Source organism: Branchiostoma floridae, chromosome 2 (genome assembly GCF_000003815.2).
Source record: "Branchiostoma floridae strain S238N-H82 chromosome 2, Bfl_VNyyK, whole genome shotgun sequence".
NCBI lineage: Eukaryota > Metazoa > Chordata > Leptocardii > Amphioxiformes > Branchiostomatidae > Branchiostoma > Branchiostoma floridae.
The window spans coordinates 11,404,043-11,427,902 of record NC_049980.1 but is presented as its reverse complement, the minus strand read 5'-3'; the positions used below and the strand labels follow the sequence as shown (position 1 = coordinate 11,427,902).

The 23,860-nt window shown below is 40.2% G+C and overlaps 1 protein-coding gene across 1 annotated transcript; it reads left to right on the top strand.

Moving 5' to 3' along the window:
- The first annotated feature begins 8,060 nt into the window (after positions 1-8,060).
- LOC118410627 lies at positions 8,061-22,378 on the top strand. Its single transcript, XM_035812410.1, has 5 exons — positions 8,061-8,228; positions 11,964-12,005; positions 15,853-15,957; positions 21,077-21,169; positions 21,974-22,378. The coding sequence occupies exons 1-5, from the start codon at positions 8,163-8,165 to the stop codon at positions 21,992-21,994; spliced, it is 327 nt and encodes a 108-aa protein (XP_035668303.1). The 5' UTR covers positions 8,061-8,162; the 3' UTR covers positions 21,995-22,378.
- The last annotated feature ends 1,482 nt before the right edge of the window (positions 22,379-23,860 follow it).

Below are 23,860 nucleotides of genomic sequence, written 5' to 3'. Positions count from 1 at the left end.
GAAGTCTGTCTTTTGTGTAATTTTTCCCGATTGCAACTAACGTTTCGTTCTGATGCCGTCGCAACGCTGCGGGAAGAGAGATGATTGAGATATCGCTGACAAGACAGCAAATAAGGTGCAAATTGGCACGACTTACGAGGATAAAAGAACCAAGAGAATCCTGGAGGCAACTCGTAATGTTCATTTCCTAATTTCGAGAACTTTTCTCGAGGCAGTTGTTTTGGATTGAAGATTAAAGCCTTACTTTTAAACGATCAAGTCCACCCCAAAGGTGTGCTGGGCAATTAGATTGATTGATTGATTCTGGTAATGACCACTGCTAGTCTTGCTCAATCTACTTGGCTTGTAGCTTCTTATTGGAACATCTGTCTTCTCTTTCCTTGTGGTCGCGCCGCTTTATGAAACTCTGGGCTTCACAGTACACCTTTACTGTTCACTGCCAAATCTAGATTGACCCTTACCTGCCTGAGCTACTTAAGGATACGATTTATAAACTTTTATTTATAGAACTTGTGTGAGGAATATTTCATCTGTAACATATATGAAATTCATAAACGATTGATGTCAATTCTAAAATTACAAACCGACCTTGCCAAAATGTCATGAAAGTAGAAGACGTTTTAGGCCGCACATTTTCTTTCCACATGCATATGACATGCTTAGCATTTGCAGAAATGGTTTAGGAGTCAATCCTTTGGATATGTTGATATTCCAAGTTGATACAGAGGTTGTTGGCATTTTTTTCTAAATTTGATTTCATATCGGATTGAAGTCGCTGACATTCCGAACTGGTAGAATTTTAACAAACATTATTCGGAAAGACGTGCGTGGGAACTAAACGGTCAGATGACCAACGTTGATATGGTTTACAATCCGCGATGTTGAACAGGGACGTACATGTAAATAGGTTTTGTCAAAGTTTGCGATGCAACTTTGTGTTACGTTTTCAGTTAGTCACAGTTTTCTGCACTGACCAGGGTATATGTTCTTGATTTCTAGTTATTGAGTACTGATAGCCTGAACAATCAACAGTTACTATTTAAATAGCCGTGAAAGTCATTAAAAAGCTATAAACCTTATTCTAATCTACTACTTGTGGGTACACAAAATTGGATTCTTCCAGTTATCCGAGTGTACAAAATTCAGCTCAAAATTGGACTAGTTAATCCAAACGTTGACCATTGTAAAAACGTACCTCGGAATTTATCTTCATTATCAGCTTACACAGAAGAAACTTGGTTGTTGTTTTGAAAGATGTGTGAGGGTTCAAACTGAAAAAAAAACATCGATTTGGCTTCTGTTTGAAGAAACAGACTTTGTTTTCTTTTTGTGGGACCCTTTCACCACTAGACGCCCTTTGACTACTATTACGCCTACACGACACCATATATTTTCTAGATGGAAGATCAAGGAACAACGCCCACTGTTCCCTTTGTTGCCGTCTTTGCTTTAGGCCAGATATAGAAAAGGAAAACAATGATTGGACATAACATGGTATCATGGTGTTCGTGACACCATTGTGGCAGCCTAGTATCCATAGCCCTAGAATAACACTCAAGGTTAGGCTACTGCCACCTCTCCAACTGATTTCACTCCTATAACATATTAAACTCATGACAAAGATTAGGATTGTCGTCCTGTATTGTTTCTATCAGATTCCATGGCCTGCTTTAAGAGTAGTAGAAACTGGTCATCAAATAGACTGAACGATATATCAGAGAAATTAGCCAGCCATGTTGTAAAATTACAATTTGCAACCCACTGAGTCTGTTCTTGAAATTCTTTGGATTGCTAATCATAATTCTACGGCCGAAAAAAAGTACTTTTACCTAAAAAAATTAATAATTTATAACACTGACACTGATCTAAAATATTATTATCTTTAGTCATGAAGTCTCAAAGGCTGCTACAATTTTCTTATGTTAACGTAATGCCAAATAAATTACGTTACTGCCTGCGGCCTGTCGTGCTGCCTGTGGGCCATATCTCCACTTTCCTGAGGCGACATGATGTACAGCGTCTTTCAACCCACGTTTCATGGGTCCTGTCCTTCGGGTAATTTGTAACGACGACAAGATGTAGAAGTAGATATACATAACACTAATCTTAGAGGGTGAAGGCCGAGAATAATAAATGAGGCAATACAGTAAGGCATTTTGGCTCACAGGAAACCATTTGAAGAATTGAAAATAAGATTTCACAAACTGATCTAAATTTACATGTCAGAGTTTTTTATGACGCATCAATAAGCCAGTTAAGGGTTTGAACTGCGCATGAGCGAGTTGAAAATCCCTTACCTGTCATTGTCAACATTCCATTTCTTCACCATGTTCGGGATCGAAGATAAACTGTCATTTTCAATACACAGAAATTGCACTGACGCAATCTTTTTACTGTCCAACTCCAGTCAATGTCAAGGAATGACGCCAAATTAATTATAATGTAGAGATAACATATTACTTTATGCATGAGCAATGGATCATAAGCTTTAGACAATCTACGGCACCCCCGTTTCCGTTTAGGACTTTGTTGTAAATTTAGGTAAGTGCATTTTTGTTTCGAAATTAAAGTTCATTTTTGATCCAGAATGACTTCTACCAACACATATGAACTTTCATGTTATGCTTAATACCTGTCCAGATTTTCTCCTTTTTGTGTTAGGGACATCGATACATTGCCCACAATGTACCACAATGCGCTTGCACAGTTTAAACCGCGAACCGACTTATTGCACCACAAGTATCGAACATTTTCATGTTGTTTCAATAATCAGGTCAACACTTGATACTTGACATATTCCTGTGAGACATGTATTGATTTACCCAATTTAAGGGTATTGGGGGAACCTATAGAAAGTTCGATAACGATAAAGGTTGCAGTCATTAGAATATTATGTTTTCTATGGTTCATTGTGCGGGTAAAACAGCAGAGTGTTGTCTAGAGTATACCTTACTTCCGTAACTTGCCGCAATGCTGGTAAATAATATTATCTACTTTGCACCATTACCATTCATCATTGCGCCACGGAGAAATAGTAGAAGCAAATCACTTAAGTAGAAGTAAAGATTGATCTTTCTTCTGAGACGTTTTTCAAGAAAGTATGACTAAAGAAAGCTTGGTCTCAAACGTCATCTAGAGAAACTGAGTCGTGTAAGCCTACGCACGTACAAATATAGGTCGTGCGTCACGACGTGTCATTAACCAAATTACATAGGACCTATGTTATAACGTTAGTGTTGTTGTAATTCAATGTCACCTCTGACCTGTGTACTTGGTATAATCCGATAAGTCTATGAGCTGTACGTTTTCATTGCTGTTACACGGCATTTGTCGCCTGAAATTGTCTGTGCGAAGCTGTAAGAGCATTAAATAGTGGATAACTTATTTATCGCATAACACGAGGGATAGCTGACGGTCTCGTTCCAAGTTGTAAACACAGTATGCAAGAAACGGTGTCTGCAAATTGGAATTCTAACTGTAAGACTATATATAAGAAAAGTCGCATACATACAATCTGTGCACGAACGCGTGTTAAGCTTTATATATGTTGAATATATGATATCTGGGGCTGGAATAGCCGCAGGGCCAGGTCGCGCTTGATACTTCTGATTACTTCCAACGGAAAGTCATAATTTCGGCTAAGACCAGGTAACCTCCCAGCAGAATTATTAAAGCGTGGTAAATCCTTACTTCCACATTTACATTGGCCCAGCAGGAATATGAAAGATTTTCATGCCAGGTTTTTATTACAAATCTATTGATTTTGCTGTGCTTGTCCTGTCCTGAGAACGCCGTGATTTGTTGGTACTGACACTGGCGAGCTGTTCTTATGTGATTCCGCCTAAGGCATTCCTTACCTGAGAGCACTGTGTGCAGAATGTTATTTCAGTATCGTCGCCCCTCGGCGATTTTTTAAAGCTACCGGTCAAATTTTTGATCGTCCGGCAGATGTATGAATTTGGATCGTCTAGATGTTCTACGCCTGGTTGTTTGAAACATTTTAAGTATTTTTTTTTTACTGTTCACCTCCTCCTCACATCTGCTTGGAGACAAGGCAATGGTGTTTAACCTGATGAAATAAAAATCACATCTAGACATGGAATTTGATGTTAAAGAAATGCTGTTAGTTGGCGACTGAACTCCACTATTGTCTTTATTTTTTTAAATAGGAATGAAAAAAAAATAATGCTCGTAGTTTTCCAATAAATACATATAGGTATCACTATCGATCTATAAAAACTGCTTCCCAGAAACAATCTTGAATAATCTAACGAATGATTGGTCCAGGTACTACTTTGTTAATCATCCATTTCACTTTCAACTGAATAGGCTAATTCCCAACTGGGAAATTTGAAGCTCTCTTTTTTTTTTCATTTGGCGTGATCAATCTATAGTAAATCCCTGTATTGATCGCACTTAGCGTACTCGATGGCAAACAAGGCAACGACAACTTGTTTTGACTTCATGTATACAAAGGTTGTGTCTACGTTTTCGGTGTGTTTAGAATCTGAATGTTTGTGTTCTTGTGAGTTCTCAGTTAATAAAAAACGGCAGTGCAGTAACTGCCAGGAAATGAGTGAGAAGTTGGTCAGACTAGCTGCAGTGACAGGAAGTAGAGTTCAGAGGTGATAATAGAACTAGTTATTAATCAGACATTACAGACATTCTAGCTCATAGGGTCAATGAGGAGAGGTTACTATTTCATAAGAGCTTATATTTTTGGTCTGTATACATTTTTGCAGTCGTGTATATAATATTCTATATGCTAGTCGCGTCCACCATGGTTTGAAACAAAGTGATCAATGGGCACATTATGGTCGCGTGATTAATGAACCACAATAAACAAATAGAATAATTCAATTCGAAATATTTCATGGAGGCATGCTAGCCTCGCACTCTTGTTTTCTAGCTTTGATCTGTCATGTCTGGGAAGACTGCATCATCTTGCGGGCTTGCGCAAATAATACGACGACATCGCAAGTACAATTTTTCAATTATCCAAAATGTGTCATAACCTAGCCAAATCCCTGGAAATCGGATACAGTCCCTTTGATATGGAAGCCATCATCCAGACGATTAGCTAAAGGTGTCTATTGATATCCATCGGTCTGTAATTTGTAAGAGACCAATATTGTTTAGAAAGGTAAGTAATGAGCCTATGTATATCTATGTATACATCAAGTTGAAAACTGAGAAGATGACTCAACTCTCTGATGTAACATATATTACCTTTGATAGTCGATATGCTCTTGCTGATAATTCAAAAACAGTTTCATCATCAACGGCCTCTCAAAAGTAAGTTGTCAGGTTCAATTCCAAGACCAAACATTTTCGACGCCACTGATGGCAACTCATCTCGCACAGGAAGTTGTAACGACCGCTAAACAATCTAAACAATCAAAACCAGCGACTCTAGAGAGCAATCTCGCAGAAGCAATCTTAGATCAAGGCGGAAAAGTAATCTAGACCATTAATACACCGAGAAAGACGCAATTACGCTCTATTAGGAACTAACGAAGACAAAGGGCACGAACCTGAAGGTACATCAAATGAAATGCTAGTCAGCTGTACACGCAAACTCATAATGACAGGATTGGTGGGAAGTGTCATCTTTAGTCTATTGTCTAGTCGTAACCTCAACAACTTACATGTGACTTGTCGTTAAAATACAACCTCATTGGAAAAATCGATTATTCTCTTTTAGTTACAGTTCCATCTTATTAGCGAATTTCAAAGTGTTATATAATTCTTAACATACATGTACTACATATTTTCAGATCTCTATCAATACTTAACCTTTCAGGAAGCTTTTGCATTCGTAATATTTCATAGACGTATTATGAAAGAATACGTCGCAGAAAGGAGTTTAATTTTTCAAGAGGCAGAGACGTCGACGTACTCCTACCGGAATAACTTACACCGAAGCGCCATCGGCAGTGGGAGCTGGATCTGGAGGTTTCATGTGTAGCTAGTTATAATTAGCTACTTCCTCATCTTTTCTTTTCCCCTGTAGGCGCTATGGAGAACATGGTTTCCATACCAATCCGGCCAAAGGCGTAGCAATAGGCCAAACAAGACGGTAAAACACCGGGTATAGTTTTTTTGCATAATTGGCATAAAATTCTGCTAATCATGAAATCACGAAATGTAGGTACGATGTACCAGCAGTTGTACAGGTATACAGTATATAAAGTAGTAAAGAATTGAAGCAATCCTTTCAGCGGAGCAAGGGAAAGGACGTTAAAACCTATATTCTTCTCTACAATGAGGCGGCTTGCTTTTAACACCTTTGTTGTCTTTATGGTGTCAAGACTCCTTTGACCACAAGGGACAGCGGCGATTGAAACAAAGGTCAGTAAGTGCCTTCCTCGCGACATTCGGGCCGGCCCAGGCAATTTCCAATATGTCCTGCAGGGCCGCATTTAGGAGGAAATGATTGGAAAACGATTGTGTCTCACTTCCCTTTTGGGGTCTCGGATTTTCGACGGCGCTCAATTATTGAAAGCGTCTTAGGCCGAACGGTGTAACGCGAACCGCAAGCCTTTGTCATGGCCAGAACAGAGATTCGGATGTTAGGTCATCAATCTGAAGGCGGGCTTGTATCTCCTTCACCTGAAAGAAAAGAAGATAAATGTAGTCTTGCTTAAAGACTACATCTACGGAACATGCTCGAATCTCTCCTTCTCATTCAAAACATATTGGTCATTTTCTTGCAGCAGTTACCATATTATAGCTGTATACAGCAGTTGGTAAGCCAATGGTTAATATCAAATGTAGATGGTTGACAACTATGACAGCTGATGATTTATCAAATATCATGTTCGAATTCTAACACTTTGGTTTAGACAAAGAATGACAGTTAGCACGCTTGAGCAGCACTTATTAGAGACATTGCAATTAGAATAATTTTCCTTATGTTAAAGCATCATGTTTTATGATGAGTGGCAGACATCTTTTTAGCTTCACCTGCTTGATCGCATAAGTGCGTCATTCTGACGTCACCATGTCCATCCAATAGCATCGCAGATATAAATGTTCCAAACATAATCCTACCTCCTGCGGCTGTTGATACTAACCATAACTATTCACTTGGCATCGTCGTCCATTGGCTTCGGCATCTGCAGTTGTAAGGACATCCCGCAGTTGCTGTAAGAACCTCCCACAGTAGTTCTAGCTAAGAACATTTTGCAGTGGTTGTAGGAACATCCTGCAATAACAGTAGGAACATTCTGCAATAATAGTACGAACATCCTGCAGTAGTTGTAGGAACATTCTGCAATAATAGTACGAACATCCTGCAGTAGTTGTAGGAACATCCTGCAGTAGTTGTAGGAACATCCTGCAGTAGTTGTAGGAACATCCTGCAGTGGTTGTAGGAACACCCTGCAGTAGTTGTAGGAACATCCTGCAGTAGTTGTAGGAACACCCTGCAGTAGTTGTAGGAACATCCTGCAGTAGTTGTAGGTGCACCCTGCAGTAGTTGAAGGAACATCCTGCAGTAGTTGTAGGAAAATCCTGCAATAACATCCCGCCGCTGCAATCATTGTTTACTACCAACAATTTCAACTGGTTGACGTCGTTTTAGCTGTTCTTTTATGCGGTCATGTCGAAATGCACCGATCGTAAGGGATACGTTATCTCAAGTTGCCAGACAAAGGTGAACGATTACCTCTTATGATGATACCAGTTTCACGTTATCTTATCTTTAGACAAATAACGTTAACCATAACAGCAAAAAATGCTGTTGATATGTAGATTGATATAACAACATTTTGCGCTAAAAACGGGTCAGATTTTATGAAGATACGACAAGTAGAGTGTACGCGACAGTATGTGCCAGAATTATCGCCAATGCCAATGACTGGATTGGACCACCTTGACGCCTAGAAGTTGCTAATTGCGTCCGGTGATTGGGGTACGTTTGACAACATGTTCTACACCCCCGCGTCTCGAGTGGGCGTGTCAAGCACGATTCAGAGGCTCATTATGCTAATCAGTTGAGAACACCCCCACCATACCCTCCTGGGAAAGAATATGTAATAAATGGTACTGATCCGCGTTATTCCACCATATCCAAGTGGCCGCAGACCCGACGAACAGCGGCGGTTGCGACTCCGCCTGAACGACTGAACGTTTGTTGCCGAGGCCTCAGTGACCAGAAGATGCCGAGGTTCTCTCTCCTTCTGTCCGTCCTCTGCCTACTTGTTGCTGTTTGCGTTTCCTTTGCGGTAAGTTTTACGAATCTTTACGGCGCGGTCACATTATTTCTAGGTCGTCGTAGGATTTTGATGTAGAATTTTCAAGCAAGCTGTGACCGAGCCAACCGCTGGCAAGAATCTAAGTCAGGACAGCTAGATTTTGCAAGGCAGCTGCACGGCTATTATAAGAATACCCCCATGACCGGTGTGCGATAGTACGACAATCGTACGATGTTTATGATCGAGTCCTTAGCAGAAATAAGTGTTATTCTTTAAGACTTCTTTCCTTTTATCTAAACGTACTGAGGTTGATTTTCTGTTATATGTCGTCAAAATGTGCCAATCGTACTGTTGTAGGTAATATTTTCATCCAATGTTTTACCGCATGTGTGTGATCATGGATAATTATCTGCAAACCCAAAACGCCTGTCTCCTAGACACAGTGGATGCGTGAAGGCGATGGCGATGGTGGAGCGTCAATGCCACGGGGTACCTGTTGCGTCTGATTACAAAATATTAATATTTAATGGTAGAAAAATCAATCGCAATGGTATTAAACCAGACGCAATCCGTGATGAGTTTTACCATTTTCGACATGAGCGGTCGCCGTACTTTGGCACATTTCTCCTTCAAAATGTGATTCTTCTCTCCGTGTATACCACTAGATTATCTTCAAGAACATTGGTAAATAATTCTGATTTCTTTTCAAATTTTGGCCAAAATTGTATGCGCTCAATTCCAGTCAACGATTTTATCTACGTTCTTTGAGTACATTCTTTTATTGTGGTATCAGATGACAAAGCAAATGCTTTTTGTTCAACAAGAAACCAAAAGTGTGGAAAAAAAAGAAGAGAAACGGTGTCATTTTGTTTTTGGTCTGTGCCAGATTTGACGATACGTAGCAACTATAACTACGAACATATGCATGGCAGACCATGGCCCTTGCACTTCAAGACGCTCTTTATGCCTTATTTACAGATTGCCTTGCCAGTCTGAAATCGTTTCGAACAAGACATTTCTTTCCAGTTGAAGTGTATCCCGAAAGATACGTCTCTCTACTACATCAGATCATTTCAATTTCAGCCCACTTTGCATGGACCAAGAAAGACCAAACACCGTTTTTAACCTTTAAAGGAATCGGAGTCGATGTAAGCCATAGCAAGAAATGTATTATGCCCGCAATCGTTAGAATATCGTTAACACGCACTCGCACTACAAAGGACTTTGTAAGCGAACTGCATTTGAGCTTTTTAGAGCACTGAACAGCATCATCTAATTCCCGTAAGCTGACAAATATACGAGGACCAGGCACTCAATTGAAAACCCTAACAGAGCATTTAATTGGATAAATCAGCTCCGAAAGATGGATTACTGTTTGAATTAGCTCGTTTAGTGGTAATTAGGGGTAATCAATACCGGATAATCTCCCATTGCCTTCCTCAATCACGTATCGTACGGCTACTCTTTGCGAGTCCAGTGCTATTGTTAGTTAGCACTTGCACAAGACTCCACAGCTTAGGAATTATAACCGTATCCTATGCAATTACAATGTAGAATGTTTTATTTGTTGGATAACGTTCATCTCTTTCTGCACAGCTAAATGTTGTCAAAGCGATACCTTGATAGGAAACCAGATTGAGCATACTTTCCATGTACATAGCGGGTATAAAGCAATATAAATTTATGATGCTAAAAAACGGTATATTTTTTTATTTGAAAACTAATGCCCAACGGTTATATGGAAAGGAACACACCTATATGTTATATATTAACGTTGACAAAAAAAGGTAAAAAGAATGTCTATTCTATCTATAATGTTTAACGTAATTTATAGGAAATTGACTTATCAGGCTTTCAATGACGATTGCGTTTTCTGATTTTGGAAGAAATGTAGCTTTATCACAATTTTTCTGGTTAAAGAAGAAGCTTGAAGAAATTGTGAAAAATATCTTAACAAATCTTTTACTTCGGCCTCATAATGTGTGCTGTTGTAAATAACTAGTGCCACATTTTCCACTGCATCACTCTTTGATAAACAGAGGAACACCAACAACTAACAACGTTAGCTTTCGCTTACTTTATCCTCGCGGCAGATGCGGGACAGTAGACACCAAGTAAGCTGGGGTGTGGAGCTTTTTATGTGAGAGGACACCAAGTTGATAACTTGTTGAACCGCCACATCACCACTATCACCGGCAACATCATCAGTACCTCACAGTCTATGCCTAGTGTAGAAGTGGAGAGTGTACGTAGAGACAACATCTCTCTCAACTACGAAAACAAACTTTATTTTACGAATATAGTGGTTCTTCCAGGATCTAGGAGAACGCTAGGTATACAGTGTATAAAACGACTATTATCTGTAGTTCATCGTCCTCGAAGGGTGTCACACTGCCAGTCTCTGTGGGAATGAAATACTCACCAGTCCTGTTCGGTACAGGATGAAATATATAGAACTCATCTCATATCTCATCTTATGCCCGTCAAACCCTTCGTGGTCGTCATCGGTCACGCGCCGTACGTAAAAGCGTCTTCTGGTACTATTTCTTTCCTATGTGAGGGAGTAGTTTTTTTTTAGATTGATGCGATTCCCCTAACACGCAAATTTACCCCTTTACGACTTTGCATACACGATGGAGATGATGATATAATGATAGATCTTTGATGATATTCTTTATGTTCTTTATGATCGCTTGAGCTGTCTTAACATATATCTAGCTGTCCTCGATGTGCGTCAGTTGGTCAAAATAGTGCGCTCCTAGGCTGATCGATAAAAACAAGTGTAGCGTCAAAGATGTTAGGACATTGAACTTGACAATTATGCCTCTTCTTAGTTAAAATTCTGTCGTGAAGAACATGATTTGCAGGGCTAATAGGATAAAACGTCCTGGCGTAAACCCAAAGCTCCTGATAAAGGCGATACTTAAGTATTTTTCACTGCGAGACATCCCGATGGTTTATAACTTCTGGTAATAGTCTTCCACCATTAGTCCGACAGAAATAAACCCTATCAGCACAACTAACACGCTTTCAAAATCGATCGCTGCCTAATCATCCGGTGGAAGGCGAGTGAGTCTAACCCTGAAGCACGTTTTTCTTGGCACTGGACACATGTTGGTGATGATGGGCTGTCGCTGGCCTAATGGAGGATATGACTGATCGTTCCACTGGTTTCCGCAGGCCTTACAGCGGCATGTTCGTGCGGTTTGTCTGCTGACAGGCGGTCGGGGATGATCGCCAGTGGCGTGGTCTTCACTCTCCATCTCCCAACAAATTTTCCACTTTGGCGACTATCCAGCTGACAAAGTCATTTATAAGTTTTTTGGAAGACATCGGTCTGTGACAAAAGCTGTTGTTTGTTCTACAAGTCGACAGCTATCGTGTTGGTTTAAGACGAAATGGGAAGACTTTTTGTTTAAGTTACATGGACACATAATGCAAGAGATGCTAGCATTTGCAGCATCATATGAGGTAATCGAACACATAAATTAAAAGCCAACCTATAAACAAACCAAAATTAGTGAGATACTACAATGTTTGACATGCTGTGTGGGCTAGCTACATTGTACGCTTTACCAGAATAAGGTTTTCTTTTACTACGGACAATCAAGCGGATAAGCCATGCTAAATTTCGATTTCCATGTAGCTTTTCACAAATCCTAACTAATCTAGCTGAAGGCTGTTTTAATTTTACAGCGACCCCAGTTCATTTATCAGAAAAATTACCGCTTGTCACTGTAGCTTGTTGTTGCTTATTTTTCACAGGCCGCAAGATCGCTGTGTCTGGAAGGGAACGAAGAATGCAAGGTAAAAAGTACTTCACTCTATCAGATATATCTAATCACTGCGAATGGCAATCTCACTGCAAGTGGCATGCATTTTCATCTCTGAAAGAAACTTTAGATTACATTAGATCAAGATAGGACGTTTTACCAGTTTTGCAAGATATTTAAAACCGCCCCAATCAGCACAATCTACATCAACAAACCCATAGGAAAAAATCAACGTGAAACTTGTCTAAAATGGAGTTGTGAAGCATTAGGTTTAACGTTGCCTTAAGCTATCGGTCGCACAAGCGTCATCATAACAGTGTAGCAAACTGTATGTTATTGAATCTGCTATTCATAACGTTACTTTATAACCACGAGAATATTTTAGCTGAGTCCAGATCCTATAGGTCTGACAATTAAACCAAAATCACGTTCTATGCATGACTTTGTATTTGATACTCGTACAATACCATGTACATACAGAGCGTTTTCGTTTAATTTGCAGGTTGAACATCTGGTCATTATCGTTTGTCAATGTAACAGCACAAAGAACATCCCGCAGAATAACTGTCAAAAATATGAGTGTCACCAGTGATATATTTTGATTGTATCCAGGCTGCTTAATGCCAGAAGCCAGGCATTTAGAACGCCGACAGATGTGCTTTTCCATTAGTAGCCGTGTAGGTCAATGTTTGTGTTGCTTATATAACGTTACATGCTTCCTATGACTATGTACGTAAAGTTATATCAAGTCTTTGCACATGCAACCAACCTACAGGCATTAACTTTCGATATCTCCAACACTGATGAGATGATGATGGACTTATTTGTGTTTTCACAAATAACTGGTATCAATATGTACGAACTTGTTACTATATGCGTAAACCGCATATAACGTTAGTGCAAGAAGCAAACACACCATGTTTGTACCGGTCTCACTAAATACCGAAAACAACCGAAAACAACCGAAAACAACTTGAAATATACCGAAAACAACCGAAAACAACTCGGTAAATACCGAAAACAACTCGAAGCCACCTAAAAAATGTGAAAGCAATCACGAACAACCTATCAGTACCCAAAAAAGCCAGAAAACAACTCGTAAACAACAACAATGTCTATTTTATCTTCATCTACTGGTAACTCTCTCTTGAATTATTTTCTCCACGGCCGAGGGAGAGAATGGAGTGATTCTGAAGGAAGGATTCTTTCAGCAAAGGGGATGTAGCCGGTGAAAACACCTTTCCATCGATCACACGCTGTTTTATGGTGTAAAGCAAAATCCATATTTTGATCACTTAATAGTTTAATTTGGGGCCTCTGTGGTAATACACGTTTGCGGTTTTTCTGTTTAAATCGATTTGTTGTGGCAGCGGAAATGCGTTATAATTGAGCAAGAAATATATTAGATTGTTTTGGTTGCTAGAAAAAAAAAGGTAGTACACATTAGCTAAATAGGCAGCAGAATTTCCCAGCAGTAATTAATAAGCAAACCTATTTTCCAAGCAGAGATTTCGTCGGGGGATAGCAGTGACTGCTATTTCTTGTTGTGGCCAATACTACAACCCGCTCCTACTGTTACCTCTGCTTGGAGTTACACAATAGATGCCAAGTAATATAGATATCCATTGTTGAGTTTGCGAGTTGACCAAGCAGTCCCCGTTTATAACGTACAGGGTCCGTGAATCTGAATGCGAACATTAATATATTCGAACAGGCAAAGGAGATCGTTGACTTTATTATTACTAATATTGTATTAATAACAGGGGTCGTCAAACAAATAAATCCATCGTAGCCTAACTCCTGTCCAAAATAAAGTCAAAATTATTAGATAATAGCCCACTGAAATTATTGTCTGTTGTTTATGGTTGTGTCGAGTTGTTTTCAGTATTTAGTGAAAGTTGTTTTCGGTTGTTTTCGGTAATTAGTGAAAGTTGTTTTCGGTATTTAGTGAAAGTTGTTTTCGGTTGTTTTCGGTATTTAGTGAAAGTTGTTTTCGGTTGTTTTCGGTTGTTTTCGGTTGTTTTCGGTTGTTTTCGGTATTTAGTTAGACCCGTTTGTACTGAACAGTACATATCTGCATATCCGTACAGACTTATTTGATCCACTCTCCCAAGAAGGAATTTTCGATAGGTGAGGTGGGTTCTTGAGGTGAGGTTCTTGGGTGCTCGAGGCGTGTCTGCCGAATTAGAAGCCAAACCCAGCGGGATGAATAAATACCGATTTATGCTGGACTCCAGGAACAGAGCTTTAACTTATTTTGGCCCTGGTGACGGGGATGTTGCAACATCAATCTTTGCCACGCTTCTATCACGGGCGGATCACGTGCATGGTAACCAATCAGAAACCAGAAAATAAACGAGGTGGAACTTTTTCCCGCCTTTTTGGCTAGTCTCTTGTTGACAGCACGGAAATCGGTTAAAAACGATTGGTTTATCAAGATCAGCTAAGAAAAGTATACCGTAGCCACAGGCTAAATTGCACACTTTTCGAGTAGAGCATAGCTGAGCATCGGTTGGCATTGTAAAAAACCGCTATTCTAACTTAAGTGACGTTTATTCTTCTACTCTAAAATCAATTGAAGAAAGAAGTCCGTAACGTTACATATCGATACTAGATATTTGTGAAAACACAAATTAGTCAATCAACGTCTCAACGGTGTTAGAGATATCGAAAGGTAATGCCTGTAGGTTGGTTGTAAGTGCATAAACTTGATATACGTACATGTAGTAGAGGCATAAGAAACATATGACATAGGATAGTTATTGACATAATCCATACGAGAGAATAATTCAAATACGAGTGTTTATCTTGACAAGTTTGGCTTCTTAGACTTAGAGCGGCTTTCAGTTTGTCCGTGAATATAGGTATGTTGGGGTTGGTCGTGGTGACTTGTTTCTTTAGCCATGGTTAAATTAACAATTGGAAAACGAAATGTGTTTCGTCTCTCACACGTTTAGACCTACAGAAGCTATGACAAATTCTTTCGCACACTGGTAATCACCTGTGCTGCTCTCTCTCTGCTTTTAGGGCTAGGGGTCAGCCCGCATTCTAACTTTGCTCACTGCAGAGCGCAACTGAAAATTAGACAGTTCTAAGCACTTCTCTGTAGCGCATGCAGTATTTCATGCCCTATAGACCCTTACCTGTATGAATACTTATAACATGAAGGAACGTCTGTGTATACACATATAGAAGATTCTGGTTCTTCTGTAGGTCCATACATACTTGGGGCCAGAGGGCGAGTAACAATGTTCCTCTGCGACAATTTGTAATGTAGCTATGCTCTAGCAGATGTTAGAGTGACATTTATTCAAAGTTAACACAAAAGATGATGATAATGATGATGATGATATGCTGCAACAGTGTGTCGATTTGTAACGAATGCATAGAAAGAGCCGTCAGCGGCAAACGTACCGAAGATGACAAACTGACTCATCCTATAGCGTTACACTAAACTTTACTAAAGCAAATGCTGACCATACATTTTCACGGACAAATGATGTTTCATTCAGACAGAGAATAACTACAGTCAGACGGGACCTTTCAAAATTGAAAGGCGAAAAGATTACAGCCACTCCAACGTTGCCTGCGCCCTGCGATACTTTTGGAACCATACGAAACGTCTCATAAGATGTAAAGTATTCTAAAAGGACAAGGCCGAGTTATTGTACCCCCCCCCCCCTCCAAAAAAAACAGTTGTGACTGAACTTTGAAAATACTTTGAACTTGACCTTTTCTTACTTCTTTGCGTCTATAGTTACACTGAACTTTGAAAATACTTTGAACATGACTTTTTTTTACTTCTAGGCTGCGTCTTTAGTTGTATTGAACTTTGAAAATACTTTGAACATGACTTTTTTTTTACTTCTTCGCCTCTATAGTTGCGGGAGCGAAGAGTATGGCCTCCACCCAACGAGAACATGGCGCCGTTGCAGTGGCCTCCCAAGTGGAACCCGGAGCCGATGCAGTGGCCTCCAAAGACTAAGGTGTGTGCATATTTTTTCGTACGATTGCGTGTCCGTAAATGTCCCAAAATATCTCTAACGTTACATATTGGGTATCCCTAACGATGTGTAAATATCTTCACATCTTTTCCGTAAGCTTCTGTAAATATCTTCACGTCTTTTCTGTAAATATCTTCACATCTTTTCCGTAAGCGTACGTCTGTAAATATCTTTACATCTTTTCTGTAAATATCTTCACATCTTTTCTGTAAATATCTTCACATCTTTTCCGTAAATATCTTCACATCTTTTCCGTACGCGTCTGTAAATATCTTCATATCTTTTCCGTAAGCGTCTGTAAATATCTTCACATCTTTTTTCGCAAACGTCCGTAAATATCTTCACATCGTTTCTCACACGATTGCGTATATTTAGAAGTTGATAACATTGAAATACGTTAAAGAGAGTAGAATTTGCAGTTTCTATTCAAAGTTATAAATAAGAATCTTCAGTTTTAAATGCTACGACACAAGAAAGTAAATGTAAAACTAGCAGCAATGTCTTGTTTACTGTAGCAACGGGCTTCGATTCGCTTGGATTTTAAATGTAAATATTTGAATGCTAACGGGCCAACAATATGTCATTTACTCCCCAACTGTTTTATTTTGCAGTATGCTATTAAGGACAGGAAGTAAATGATCAAGATAAGATATTGTATGTTCGCAATTTCGAAGCGAAGTCTTGATATTTATCTTTCAAGGACCTTTACATTTGTTTTGCCATCTGCACCATAAAGTTTACGCCAGATTTTAAGAAACTGAGACCAGAAAGACATTAAACTTAGGATTAAATTCTTTTTCTACACCATGGGCATGGGTAATCTTTATTGGAACGATGTTTCCTGTAAGGCTTCATCAACCACAAATCTGCGAAGTTCCACTTGGGCACATCACCGTCGTAGATGCTGTATCGATGCAGATAAAAAGAACATTCTACCGCTGTTTAATCTTAGGCGTCTTGAGATGCTAGGGAGAATGAGCTTTCAGGCGAGTTTCAGCTGCGCCTCAAAGCAAAATGTGTAACTACCCTCGAGCTTCTGAAAGTCCTAATTAGTCATGCAAACGGTCAATTGGCTACTGCGAAGAAATAAACTACTCTCCAACTGCAATTTTGGACTCAACAGAATTTCCAACTGAATCACTAAGTCCCCCTCAGCTGCCTAACCAAATCATTCTGAACACGTGACTTTATACTCATGTGACGTCAGCAATGCATCAAAGGTCGTTGGAAGTCAATATCGGCCCCGTCCCGTTTGAGAGAAAAGGTGATCCTCAATGATTTAGATTCCTTTGGCAGTTCGGAGTACCTGTGTTTGACTTTGCCAACCAGGGTTGACATTTAACACTGTAAACAAGAGCAATATAAAATAGAGCATTTACTCATGAACCGAAAAAAGCAATGAATCTTTTCATACGAGGCTAGGCGCCATGTCTAACGAATTGTTCTTACCTTGATTCTGACAGCACAAATAACACTCTGCCTGAGTGTACCATGTAGGGAAATGCCAGAAGGCAATGGAACGTCGGGCTTTCTTCTCAATAGATGGATGCTTAGATGGAAATTGACGGAGCGAACCCTTTTGATTAAAGCGTCTTGGGGTGTGTGAGGTTATTCAGTGTTGAAAAACAAATTAGGCAGAGACATGCCCTTTCTTTACAACTAACGTTAAATTTCTAATGAGCCAAACAAAGCAACATTGGCATCTTTTGCGGACTTATGTCTGACAATCTCCAGAGAATATGTAGGGTAGATAACTATTTGGCCATCTCATGCAATTTGAACCGATTTCTATGTGCAAAAGATTTTTTCTCAAACTTGAAACAAAAGAGATGTCTGGAAGGAGATAGTGGACCTGGTTCGGGCAACTCGTCCGTGATGATCAAAACAAAAGGTGCACATTTATTCTAACCCTATTTCATTTTTTACTTTCTCTTTTACGGCAGTAAAGAATAATTGTACTGACTGCGATCAAACTTCCGTCAGACAATAAGTCTATGAAGTGAATACGAAATAACAGGATCAGTTGCCTTTCACGTGCCTTGAAATTATTTGCATCAAGTTTGGTCCATCAAAATGTCATTACCATATGTTTGGACGAACATTTTCTGTGCAAAAGGCCCAAACTGCTGCATGGATGGTATTTCCGTGACATAAGACATTCGCCATTGGTAGACAAGCACGTAAGTATTTAAGAGATGTTTGTAAAATGGCAGAATCCAATGGCCTATGTCCATGTGTCCTGTCAGGTGCTGTCATCAAAAGTAGTACAAATTATTGCCGTTTTCATCGCACTTACGTGACGATTTTGCCTTGTCAACCTTTTCGGGGCACGAACCACACGGCAGTAAAGACACCAGTCAAAATGAACGACACGATAGCAGATCTGCAATTGAGGAAATAGTACACCTTTTTTATCGTATTCTTTCGCGAAGGAGATTCGTGACCCTTGGCTCACGTACACCAACAATTTGAGTTGTGAGATTGATTAAGAAAGAATTTAATCAAAAGAAAAACAAGAAATTGAAGACCTCATTCCATGTCAAATATGAGTTTTTGTGATCTTTTTTTTTACTTTAATCATTATGGTGCATTTCCTCGCTGTCTACTCTGTCTACGCATCTTCCAACTGGCTCCTAAAAGGCAACATACAACAGGATATTAAAAACAGGAAAGGAGATAACCTTTGATAACTTACTCGAATACCTTTCTGGGACCATTTGCCTAACTTCCTGTCAGTGCCCCAACGTGCCTAGCATTGGAGAATAAGCATGAAAACACACACACACACACAGTCAGATAAACAGACACTCCAAAAGCAATACCTCGGGATACGTTAGTGAAATAGACCCGCTACCTTAGTATATCATACTCCAGCTATTATTTTAACGGGCCTTTTTATTAACCTGTCCAAATCAGCAGCGCATCAGGGCATTATGATACAAAATATAAAATTTACTACCAAAGCACATAACTGTTCGCCCACTGCCTAACCCGAAGAGACACACTCAGCGGTATGCACCAACCGTTCATCAGGATTTGAAATCACTTTATATGATAAAATCCCCGGTGTCCCGATGGGGCTCCCATGTACGGTAAATGTTGCGTCCTAGGGGGGAGCTAGCTGTTGAGCACACTACCCCACAGCAGATGATAGGCCATAACTGATAGGCGCTCGCCTGCCGCAAGGTCGTGAGTTTACTACCAACGAATTTAACGGACGAATTTCTCCGCTGAGAGGCGCTATAGTGGAACACATTACCGGGCGCTAATTGCCGGTAAGAAAGATCAATGGTTATTGTGGACCACCTGCGACTTTTTGCGAGTATCCACAAGGCCATATACGGGTATGTTTTGGTCACCTACTCTTTTATGCCTGTACGTTTTAAATCTAAACGATATCATTTACAAATAGACGTTTGCCGAAATCAGAAGTGAGTTCTATCTGCACGTTTTATCTTGCCAAAGGGCTAATTGCAGTGTATAAAATGTGCAGACGTTGCAAGATAACAATAGTGACTAGTGGAAAAATAAACTATTCTACTAAGAACTGTTAGCCAATCTTTACACAATCTATACCTTTTGAGTATACCATACGGAAACTCAGTGTTTTCCTTTCATAAACGCCACTCACTAACTCAAATTTCCTCCACCTCCGTACAACCATAGAAAAACTCATGTGGCTCTAGACAACATGGAAGATGATACCATCACGCAAAACCGCACCCAACTACTTCTACCTAACTATGTTTGATGCGCATTAACCCATTGACCGTCCACCTCACCATGTCTGGCGCCAGGGCGAAGATTATTTTGTGACTTCAACCGTGTATTGTTACCTACCGGGAGTCGGTGGCTATTCAGCTGTTGCATGTGTTAATTGATCAGGATCCGTAAATGATCGATGGGGTTGTAATGAACTTGAAACAATGCTCCAATTTGTACTTCCCACACAAGTCACAAGTCAAGCAATACAATTGTGCATCATAATTTTCGTTGTATCGACCGAGAAAGTAAACGTGTACAGGTCTGAAAGGTTTGCCGTAAGCCCCTGTCACACATTCAGGACCTTCTCACGACTTTGTTCCTGACCACTCCCCGACCAAGGTAGGCGCTGGGTTGGGGGTAGCGTGGAGAAGACTATGGCTTTACGCATCTAAGAAGACTATGGCTTTACGGAATTTACAGTTGACTGGCCCAGTCTACCTTTAAAGACCAGTAGGTATCTTCGCCGACTAACTGTCAACCACAGATGATATTGCCCGATTCCTAACCATGGTCTGGAGAAGGTCGGGAGAACATGGTCGACCAAATTTGACAGGGGCTTTATCATATGCATAATTTAGCATGTTGCAAATGTACATCTCCGCACTTGTACTTGTCGAACGGTAGTTTATTGACGCAAAATCTAGACTTTTAGGAGATGAGACTGGAAAATAAAACGCCGACTGACTTTGATTGACGAACATCACCCCCCCCCCCCTCGATTAATTCCCATCGATTGAAGTGTTATGACTGTTTGTAAGATAAAGACTGGAGCCATGATGTCTCGGTGTCATTAAAGCCGTGAGATTCTATCTTGATTGCGGTCTGGTTTGGATTGCCCGCCCGCGACCTGTGACGGAAACGTATCCTTTAGCTACATGTAAAGCATATGGATCAATTACTTTTAATTTCTGCCTTGTTCTGTGAACATTAGAGGCTTTTTTTAAAAGACTGTCGGCCCCCTGAGGATACTTACCAACGGCGTTCCAATAACTTAGACTACTTTTGGTGATTTCTATTTGCACATTTGTACAAAAAGTAGAGTCTGGCTGCTTTGATAAAAGTTTGCAACTGACTCGTATCGACGCAAAGATGCATGTACTGTTCAGGATGAAGAAAAGGAGAAGATATTGAAAATGTGATCAGTTAGTGTAACTGACGAAAGATACCATATTGTTGTCTGAAATGTCTGACCGTTTCCAAAGTAAAGTCATATCCAGTTGTTTGCGTAACTGCATATCTTATATATTGTTATGTCTCTGCTTGTAAATAAAGAGCTAACATTTGACACACACAATTGTCACAATTGACAAACATTCCATGTCTTCTCTTATTCCAGAGGACCGAAGAGGAGTCGCAGCTGGAAAATGAGGTGGCAGCAAAGTTTGAGCGTCTCTGGCCGACGATACGAAGATTTCTGGAACAGCATTATGTAAGTTGACCACACTTGTGTCAGAACTCAGAACTATATTGTACGCATGAATGGAAGAAAGAAAGATATGTGCTGCCAAAAATCTCGATCGGATTTCTTTGTAGTTATGAAAAAAAAACCTACATCTTTATCAATCTACTTCATGTCAGCATCAGTCTACTAACAAAAGATGTATAATATTTATTGGGTCAAAAGGCCTGTCATCTGATGGTGTTTGTTAACGTTGGAAACTACAAGAAGTTGACAGTAAATGATTTGCAGGCCTTGACCCAATGGATAAGGGCTTTAGAATAGATTGTCACGAAATTCGCATCATTAACACATCTTAGATTTCATTGGAATCGTGGTATAGCCGGAGGTCATATATATGAGATGAACTCGTTACTGGAGAGTTGCTGTGTGTGAACTGGAGTCAGCGATCTGATCTCTGAAAGAATGATCGAAGATTGACATATCAAAGGGAAAGCTCTTCGATAAAAATTGAAATGTGTTCTTAGGTATGTCGCAAGTTTCATTATAGTGGAGAGCAGCATAAGTTTGTGATACGTTTTTGGTTAAGACTGTTGGTCGGTTGGCTGGTACGTAAATTTTTTTTATGATGTTCTAACTATTATGTATTGATCAAGTTCCCTCGTGTTCATTACACTACTTGATGCGATATAACTGGTATAGCGACTATAGCCTATCATTATCATCCTTCTTGCGTATCATTATTATCTTTATGGTAATGGTCATCACTTGTGCAACAAACACTATTAAAGCAAAAAAGTAAGTTTTGACTCATAAATCTGATGTTTTTCACAGATGAAACCTGAACAAGAATGACATCCGGTGATCCACGGCCACAGTCTGTTTCTTAACCAGGAATGTTTCCCAATCCAGCTGAGAGAGTTTTACACTGGACTGGCATAGCGTGACGGATAACGCCTTTTGGCTCCTGTGTAATATAACAAAGCAGACGGTTGTACTTTAGAGACCATTAAGTAGATGAAGCTCTGTGGCATACCGACACACACTTACTGTAAATTGGTTGTTAAAGTAGCAGCGAGTGTGATGATAATATTGTTGGGATGAGGATCACCTGTGGACTTTCTTGGATGGCGAACCACTCTGAAACAAAGCGATATCAATAATCCGGGAGTCCAAATTGTCTTGTATGTCATTTTCGCGGAAACATTCCCCTACGCAGAACCTGCCATCTGCCTACATGCGTGATAGGCTCTGCTCAACCGAGGCTGAGTTGTCAGCCAATCAGAGAAGCAGTTTTACCTAAAGAAAACTTTTGGGCGTTTCTGATTGGCTGACAGTTGGTTAGAGCCCAAGCCCACAAAAGTAGAAGCCTCAGTCCGGTGTAGCAGAGATTATCCAAGGTATATTGTATGGGCCACAGGCGAGGGCCTGCGTAGGAGAATGCAAAAGGCGTACTCTCTAGATTCGTCCTTCGACTTTCATTGTACACTATAACATATAAATGTAGAATGTAATCTATACGCTATGGACAAAAGTAACGATTGAGAATTGGTGATATGAGCTTGCCATGTGTCACAGAGTGCAATGATTTTACTGATCTTATTGTCTTGAGCGGATCGTTTGGCAGAAACTTCAGTCGCTCAAGTAGATTTATCTCTTATACTTGAAGTGAACTAAGTATAACGTTATGACAGCTGCGTCCTGTCCAGTAGGACAGATGGAGGACCTAGTAAACCTGTGAATAAAAGGAAGATGTGTATCGGACTTCCTGAGTGAGATTTTTCTTTTTATCATAAGTTGCCTGGGATGTCCTTGTGGCTCAACTGGTAGCTACAAATACTTGAGCTCCTGGTTCCAAAGTATCTGAGAGATTCTGTCAAGTCCGGGGATCCTTGGGTGCAAACATCCCGGTTGGAGCTGCATCGTCTTTCAGAAGGGACGTAAAATGTGTGTTCCATGTTCGGGGAGGTGCCTCGGGCACGTTAAATCAGAAAGGCTAGCAACCCTCTCAGTAAATTTACCCTGCTACTGAAACAGCAAGAAATCAAGCCCTATGCATGTACTACTATGCACTACAAGGGTGTGAATGAATCATAAGTAACCTAGAACGTTTTGATGGATCCGTGCGTGAGTATAGCGTGGAGGCGGTTGTCTACTTAAGTTTCTGTCACATACCCGACCATGGCCTCCCGACCTTCTACAGACAGTGGCTTGGAGTTAGTCATGAGCAAGGTCATATTACGGTTGGAGGTCAGTCGGCCAGGTTGTCTACTAGTCTTTGAAATCTGCCTGCGCCAGCCTTCTATGTATTTGAAAAACCAAAATCGGGAAAGTCTTTGGATGCGATCGACATTCAGGAGCAAAGTGGAGCTAATATTGGACACCAAGCTATTGCCAACCCAGCACTGACCTTGGTTGGAGACTGGTCGGGAGCAAAGTCCTGGGAATGTGTGACAGGAGTGTTAATGTGTGACAATGCATGATATGTGGAACTAAACATTGTCCTTTCTTGATGCTGCAAGAGACGTTCGTCGGGGAATAGGGTTTTCAAGAGATCGATACATGCATGCAGTAAACCGACCGCTCATCCGAATTTTATCTGTGAATCTTCCACAAATATAAGAGAAGTTGTAGCTTCAAAATTATTGTATACATAATGACCGCATACATTCCGATCTGCAGTCCTCTTTGATAGGGTACAGCGAAAGGCAAAGCGTGAGA

Coding starts and splice junctions, on each gene's coding strand:
- LOC118410627 (XM_035812410.1), top strand. CDS start 8,163: ATGCCGAGGTTCTCTCTCCTTCTGTCCGTCCTCTGCCTACTTGTTGCT. Junction 12,006..15,852: donor AAGGGAACGAAGAATGCAAG/GTAAAAAGTACT, acceptor TCGCCTCTATAG/TTGCGGGAGCGAAGAGTATG. Junction 21,170..21,973: donor GATTTCTGGAACAGCATTAT/GTAAGTTGACCA, acceptor TGTTTTTCACAG/ATGAAACCTGAACAAGAATG.